The 8,212-nt window shown below is 50.1% G+C and overlaps 1 protein-coding gene across 1 annotated transcript; it reads left to right on the top strand.

Moving 5' to 3' along the window:
- Positions 1–6,463: 6,463 nt before the first annotated feature.
- Positions 6,464–7,324, top strand: NFILZ (NFIL3 like basic leucine zipper; the record flags this gene model as incomplete). The annotated part of the gene is made up of 1 exon (XM_080826995.1): positions 6,464–7,324. The coding sequence occupies one exon, from the start codon at positions 6,464–6,466 to the stop codon at positions 7,322–7,324; it is 861 nt and encodes a 286-aa protein (XP_080683121.1).
- Positions 7,325–8,212: the final 888 nt, after the last annotated feature.

Here is an 8,212-nt window from a genome sequence, read left to right on the forward strand (position 1 = left end):
CGGGGAAGGTTTAACCTGGTGTGTTAGAAAGTTGTGAGCTCCAGAGCCCACTGTACCTGCATTCTTGGCCATGATGACTCAGGTCAGTCACTTGACTTCTCAGAGTCTCAGTCTTTTCATCTGTCAAATGAGGGTGATGACCAAACTTTGTTCTCTGAGTGCTGATAAGTGCAAAGTGAGACACTGTTTGTGTCTGGCATGTAGCAGGTACTGAACAGACATAGCTGCTTTCCTTTGAGGAAAGCAGACTGGAGTAGGGGCTGGGGGGATGTGAGCATCAACCCATCAACTTCTCAGAGCATTTAGGGGCCAAAGGGAGGAGTTTTTCACGAACAGAGGGGATGAATTCTAAAAAGGAAAGGGCTGCTGAAGGTGGGTATTAGCTCCATTCCAGGAAAACCTTGTTTGTGAGAGTTCATGCAGCCCAGCAGTGCCTTGACTTGCAGCGAATGAGCTCCCTGTCACTCCAGAAAACCAAGTAGAGCTTTGATGGCCAACGGTCAGGGAGGCTGTGGAGGCTGATGGGGCTGGGGTGGAACTGGCCAGGGCCGTCTCTGGGGGAGACCATTTTCCTGTTTCCTTATTTGCCGCTGCTGTGGGCTTCTGCATAGGAGTGCCCCTGACTTACTGCTTTCCATTAAGTGCTTCCTCGGTGACCACAGGAAGGCCCAGCCCAGCCCTCACTGCCTCTTCTCTAAATAAATTCAGGCAACTGAGCTATCTACTGCCCCATCTCCATTTGGGTTCCTGTGGAGGTGGGGGGTCGTGGTTAGGGGGGGCTCAGGCCAAGCCACAGGGAGGGGGGACTCAGGAAGGGAGCTGCACAGTGAGACTAGCCCTCGTCTACTTCATTGGCTTGGCGCAAGAGCCCCCCTCCCCTCCTCTACCTGACCGCCAGCCCTTGCTGCCTTCTTTGGCCATCTGCTGGTTTTGACTTAGTCTTAGAGGACCCCTGTGCTTGTCCCCTCCCTTTCTAGCTCATTTGGTCCCTTCTCTTCCACACTCTCTCCCTGAGCCAGGATGGTGCCTTTGGATGCTGGCCCCAGGGCCCTAGGATGTGCTCCACAATGCATATCAACTCCTGGGCTCTTGCCAACATCCTTGAAGTTGGAACGGTGGTCAGGACACCATCTGGGGTCCCCTGGACAGGGCCAGGTGGGCAGCAGGAGGATGCTGTGATGGGTGGGACAAGGCACTCTGAGTGAGAGCCTGTCTAAGGGTTTGTCTTGGTTGGGGCTCAGATGAGCTTTCTGGGCAGCGGGAGGTCCAGGCCCAACCCTTTAGCGGGTAGAGAGGATTTGATCAGGGTTACTGTACCCCACTCAAGGCCCCTGACCCTCGAGCATTACTTCATCTGCTTACTTTTTCATTCACTTGCATTTTACTCATTAATTTATTCAGATACTCACTCATACATTCATCAGTTCATTCCAAAAAACATTCATGCAGCGTCTTCCTCTGTGTACTCCCTGGCCCCAGGGTGGAGAAGGGGGTGAACCAAGGTACACGTGAGCACTGTTTTCAAGAGTTCAAGATGCTGATACTTTCATAAGCACACCCCAGAGATTTCCAAGCTGAGGATAAGTAGGGTTTGAAAAGAGTCCTCTGGGCTGTTGGTAGATTTGGAGAGACCAGGGTGGAGGTGAGTGGGGGGACAGGTGGTCTAGGAAATGCTTGGCCAGCAGCCAGGGCTGTGGAGAGCATGGAGAGGGAGCATGCACATGTGGATGGGGAATTGGTGGGAGGTGGCATGAATGGGGCCAGGAGAGGAGGATGCCAGGGGTGTCAGTAGTGGCTCTGGGGCTGGAGTCGGTGGTGGCCCTCACCTTGTTGGGAGGAAAGGATGGGAGGGAATGCCAGGCTTATGTGTGAAATTGCTGAGTAACCCCAGGCCAGCTATGTAAGCTCCTGAGCCTTGGTTTTCTTCTCCGTAAGCAGGATAATACATTCCTGCTAGAAGGTGTGGTGGCCTCCGATATCTGGAAGGGGTCAGTGAACTTGGCCTCCTGAACAAGGATGTGTTAGTTCCTCTGGCTGCCAAGAACAAAGCCCAGGTGTGAGTAGTAGCCAGGTGCGAACCCAGGGCTGCTCCCCACCTGGCTCCTGTGGACCAGGGTCCACACACTGCAGATGCTTCTCTAGCCCATGTGACATGGGCCAGTGTGGGGCTGCCCTCCACTGCAGCAAGCACCAGCAGGTGGGCAGGTGGCCCCAGACCTGTTGGGCTTCAGAGGGGGTCTTAGGTCTTCGTGCTGGAGTTCCCCCAGGAACCAGGATTTCTCAGAGAGGGTTCAGGCACTGGCACAGGAGTCCCTCTGGTGACTAGGACTTCTTGGCCACTCAGGTGACTGCAGAGCTCCACAAGGCCTCTTTCTCCAAGCCCAGCCATGATTGCCAGACATAGCAGCTCCTCAGAGCTGTAAACAGAATGGACCCACACATTAGATTGGGTTCAAATCCTTGTTCTGCCACTAAATTACTGTGTGACTTGGGCAGATAACAGACCCTCTCTGAGCCTATATTTTCCATTATCATCTCACTCACCTTTACCAAGAGACTGCGGGCTTTGTGAAGGCAGGGGGGCTGCTTGATTTTCTTCTACTGCTCTAGTAGCCATTGTAAGACCTGGCACTCTGTTGTACGAATGAGTGAATAAACATGCATCCCAAGGTATTATGTGAAGTAAATATTTTGTGGGTAAAAAAATTTGAGAACCTTTAAATCAAACAAGGGTAAATATGTGGGTTTTCTTTTTTTTGCAGGACTTCTCAGAGCCTTTAATTGTTCTTACATAGGGAATAAAATATGCAGTATTTCTCACATGCATTATATTTTTCTTTTTTCTTTTGGCAGAGAACCCTTGGCACTGGGGTTCCTGACAACATACTTTGGGAAATGTGGACTTAGAATCATGGTCAGGGTTCTGAGGAATTTTGTTTTTTGATGGTTTATGCCTCAGTTCTCTTTTATATGTGATCTGAATGACCTTATGCAGCCACAGACACTAAGCCCAGACATCGTTAGCACAGAGCAAAAGACTAAATTCAAATAATAACACTGGAGAAGAAAAACTGCTTTCCCAATCAAGAAGGCTATTACAGTTTATCTTAAAACTGAGTGCTAAGTTTCTTGGTGGCCAGAGCAAAAAGGGAAATGTGGTAGGTTTCACAGTTTTCAACTGGCAGTTAAAAGGAGAGCCAAATATTTGTTTCCTTTCTCCCTTCCTCCCTCCCTCCCTTTCTCTCTCTCTCCCTCCTTTTCTTTCTTTCTTTCTTTCTTTCTTTCTTTCTTTCTTTCTTTCTTTCTTTCTTTCCTTCTTTCTTTCTTTCTGAGATAGAGGTAAGTTTAGTGATCATCAGTTGCATGTAACACCCATTTCTCATTACATCAAGTGCCCTCCTTAATGCCCATCACCCAGTTACCCCATCCCCCGTCCACCTCCCCTCCAGCAACCCTCGGCTTGTTTCCTATGATCAAGAATCTCTTATGGTTTGTCTCCCTCTCTGATTTTGTCTTATTTTAGGAGGGCCAAATATTTTCTGTGAACAAAGTCCTGTTTTCTTTTTTTTTTTTTAAGATTTTATTTATTTATTTGACAGACAGAGGTCACAAGCAGGCAGAGAGAGGCAGGCAGAGAGAGAGAGGAGGAAGCAGGCTCCCTGCTGAGCAGAGAGCCAGATGCGGGGCTCGATCCCAGGACCCTGGGATCATGACCTGAGCCGAAGGCAGAGGCTTAACCCACTGAGCCACCTGGGCGCCCCCAAAATCCTCTTTTCATTCATCTGTTCGTTCATTCATTCATTCAACAGTGTTTATTTACTACTTACTGTCTACAAGCACAATACTTGGCACCAGAGATACAGTGGTAGACAAAGACATATATACATGCCCTCATGAAGGTTAGTCATAGGATGTCATGCTCTCAATGTCTATTCTTTCTTGGAGCCTATCATGACTTCTCAGGCAGAATCCCCTGATTGCTCTGGGGTTTCTCTTTTTCTCTCCACCTGTTTCGTATCAGGATCATGAAAGGTGAGGACATCCTAGGTTCAGGGAACTCAGGAGGTTGATAGAGCCTACCTGTGTTAGAATTTTCAGGAAAACCAATATGAGAAATTGAGCTGAGGCTAAGGAGGTGTTCTCCCATTCTTGGAGTACCCCTGGGAACCCAGGCATCTTTTCTAGCTCCCAACCCTAGGAGCTTGGAGTCTCATGATTTTGATTCTTTTTTTCCACCACTGCTTTTCACGTTCTGATTCTTCAAAACTAGGTACATGGCAAGTTCTCAGGGACTGATCTTTGGTGGTTGGGTGGATGGATGGACCCATGGATGAATATAGAGATGAATGAATGGACTCGTGAAAGGCTGGCTGGCATGGGGTGCGGGAGCGTTATTGGACGGTTGAAGAAATGGATGAGTTGAGGGTGGAGGGAGACCAATGAATGAACATATGGACGGCAAGACGCTTGGCACTCAGTCAAGTTACATAAGTATATTATTAAACATTTTTATTGTGGTAAAATACACATAATAACATTTACCATTTTAACCATTTTTAAGTATACAGTTCAGGGATTTTAAATGCATTTTCATTGTTGTGCAACCCTCACTACTATCCATTCCCCATACACTTGTAAGCTGGAAACTCTGTACCCATTGAATCATAACTCCCCATTTTCCTCTCCCCTCAGTTCCTGGCATCCGCCGTTCTACTTTCTGTCTGTATAATTTTGACTACTCCAAGTACCTCTTCTGAGTGTCACCCTACAACATTTGTCTTTTTGTGTCTGGCTTATTTCACCGAGCCCATGCCCTCAAGGTCTATCTACATTGTAGCAGGTGTCAGAATGGCCTTCCTTTTTAAGGCTGAATCATGGTCCATTGTATGGATGGACCCTATTTTGCTTATTTATTTATCTTATTTATTCATCTGTCAACAGACACTTGGGTTGTTTCCATCTCTTGGCTATCATGGATAATTCTGCTATGAACAGAGGTGGACAAATACTTCCTTGAGACCCTGCTTTCAATTCTCTTGGGTATTCCTGCAATACCCAAGAGTGGAATTCCTAGATTATAGGGTAATTCTATTTTTGTTTTTTTTGAGGGAACCACCATACTGTTTTCCACAATGGCTGTGCCATTTTACATTTCTACCAACAGTGCATGAGAGTTCTGAGTTCTTCATTTCCTGGCCAACATCTGCTATTTTCTGTCTTGTTTTGATGGTAGCCATCCGAATGGATGTGAGGTGGTATCTCATTGTAGTTTTGATTTGCATTTCCTTAATGATAAGTGATGTTGAGCATCTTGTCTGCTTATAGACCTATTCCAGCTCTGTGACAATTTCAGAATTGAGGTTTTTTTTTCTTTTCTTTTCTTTTCTTTCTTTCTTTTTTTTTTTTTTTTTGCTGAGTTGTAGGAGTTCTCTGTATGTTCTGGGATATTAATCCCTTACCAGACATATGATTTGCAAATATCTTCTCCCATATCTGTGGGTTATCTTTTTACCTTATGGACAGTATCTTTTGATCCACAAAATTTAAGATTTTTTTTATGGAGTCCAGTTTGTCTATTTTTTATTTGCTACCTGTAGGCAAAATGTTATTTTTCAAAATGAATCTACAGTGACTGGACAGTTAGATGGATGAGCATGTGGACGGCAGACGTATAGATGATTCTGTTATTGGAAGGGGGACAGCAGGATGTTTGACTGAGTGGATGGATGGACAAATAAGATGGCGGATGGGTTGTTGAGTGGATAAATGGATGGATGGCGAGTTGGTTAAATAGGTGGGTAGAGGGATGAACATATGGACAGTTGAGTGAGTGGACAGGTGAACAGATCACCTTCTGAAAACATGGGTAGGTGGACGGATGGATGGGCAGGTGCAAAATTCTGGCCACATGTCGAGGAGATCTTGGGACATAACCTCAGCACAGTTCAAATGAATAGTGGCTTATTTTCTGACCCCAACTTGGCTCAGCTTAACTCCACGGACACACTTTCTTTCTTTCTAGGTTTAGCCTTCTTTCTAGCTTCCTCCGAATCTCCAAGGATCTCACCCTGGAACTCAGACTGAATTGAACCCTTGTCTTGTCAGCTGACTTTCTCAGCGGTAAGAACCCTGGGGGAAGGAGCTTGCATACTCCTGAGAATAGGGTGCCCTACTAGCTCTGCATAAAGGCTGGGGTCTGCTCTTAAGCCTTTTCCAGCCACGTGGCATCTCTGGCCGCCTCCACTCCTGCTCCCTCAGGCACCCAATCATCCCCCCAGCTTCCCTTTCCACTACCTCCCTCTCGGCCTCCATCCCCGCCTCCACCTGGGTTCCCACTCTACCTGTGCCCTCCCCCATCAGTGACAGTGGGGTCTCAGGATAAATGAGGGGGACAGTCATCCAGGTCAGCTTCCTGCCTCCCGTCCAAGACCTCTCTCCTGTTCCCTAGGACCCTCAGGCGGCCATGGACGTGGGTCTCTCAGGCCTCCCGGTTGTGACTCAGGGTCGCAGCAAGACCCTGCGGGGCAGGGGTCCGGTTGTGCGGCGGCAGCGAGAGTTCATGCCGGAAGAGAAGAAGGACACGGTTTACTGGGAGAAGCGGAGGAAGAACAACGAAGCGGCCAAGAGGTCCCGGGAGAAGAGGCGCCTCAACGACGCAGCCCTGGAGAGCAGGCTGGCCGCGCTGCTGGAGGAGAACGCTCTGCTCAGGGCTGAGCTGTGGGCGCTCAGGCATCGCTTCGGCCTTCTGCCCTCCATTGCTGGCTCCCGGACCCTGCCCCTGCAGGCGCTGCTGTGGGAGCCCCCCTGGACTGGAGAGCCGGGTTCGAGGGCCGAGCCACTCCCCTCCCTCCCTGGCTCCCATGGCTGCCTTTTGAGGCCATGCGCTTTGGACGCTGGGGTTCCGGGATGCCGGGGCTGCCTGGTGGCTCACAAGTGGACTGGTCTGGCCTCTTCCCCCAGGTGCCCCCAGGACCCTGTTCCCCACACCCCCAAGAGAATGGACATGGCCTTGCAGGCTGCCGTCCCCGCTACCTTCTTCAGCTGTCATCTCCTGGATGAGCATGGGGGGGCCAGACCGGAGCTCAGGCCCTTCTGGGGGCTGTGGTCACCCATGGCCTCTGGCTACCAGGCCTCTGGGCCCTCCGATGTGCTGCTCACACCCACCGCTGATCCCATGCAGCTGCCTCCTGGGATGGCCTATCCTGTCCCAGGGAGCGATCCTGAGGGACTTCCTCAGCCCTCCCTGCCCCACAAACTGCGCATCAAGTCCCAAGCCTTGGGCAGAGGACCTCCAGGGTGGGGGAGTGGCCGGGTCCCCCTCTGAGGGCTTTCCCTGGGCAGGGCCAGGCCTGCAAGGGGGTGTTGGGACCGACCATGGGTGTGTCTGGGGAAGATGGCTTGCCCCTGAATTAGCTCCTAGGCTGGGCCAGGGCCTTGGAGGGGGTCCACTTCTCAGGGTCCCTCTGGGAGGAGCGGACGGGCTTTCATCTTGGATCATACCTTGGTTCCCATCCTGCCTGAAATATGTGTTTTGGGTAGTCCCTTTTCCTTTCTGCCCTCCCTCTCTCCCTTTCCTCCCCTTCCTCGGCCTCCCTCCTCCCTCCTTGACTTTCAACCATCCGTCCGTCTTTCCTTCATTTATTCATTTAGTCACTCATTCACGTGCTCATCTGTCCATTCATTCATTCCCTCACCCATTTACTTTCACAATTTACCTGCCCCTCCCCCACCCACTCATGATCTTTGGACCCTCTCTCTGTGCCCAGCTTAGTGACAAGTGTGAAGACACTCCCTTGGCTCGGCAGTTCGTGTTCTGGAGGTAGTAGTGGGGGTTTGGGGATAGATGTACTAAGGGTCCTGCGGAAGGAGGAGGCAATGTCTCGGGGTGTCTGGGGCTCTCCCAGCTAGTTTGGGAGTCAGTCTCCCTCAGATCAGATGGTTTCCTCTGTGTCTTGGGTCAGGGTCTTGAACCAGTGGAACAGGTCAGCAATATCGGGAGTAGGGTGGGGGTGGGAGTGCATTTCTTCTCTCTCCCTGGCTGTCCCCTAGGGCCTCTCAGCCCCGGCACACACACTTGCCTGAGAACAGGAGAAGGGACCACTGTAGGGAAACTCCCCCAGGGACCCTGGAGACCCAGAGCTCATCAAAGACCCCCCCACTCCACAGTTTCTCACTCAGGCACCACTTTTTTTAGAAAAAAAGAAAATCAGGG

This window comes from Martes martes (genome assembly GCF_963455335.1).
Source record: "Martes martes genome assembly, chromosome: 1".
Lineage (NCBI taxonomy): Eukaryota > Metazoa > Chordata > Mammalia > Carnivora > Mustelidae > Martes > Martes martes.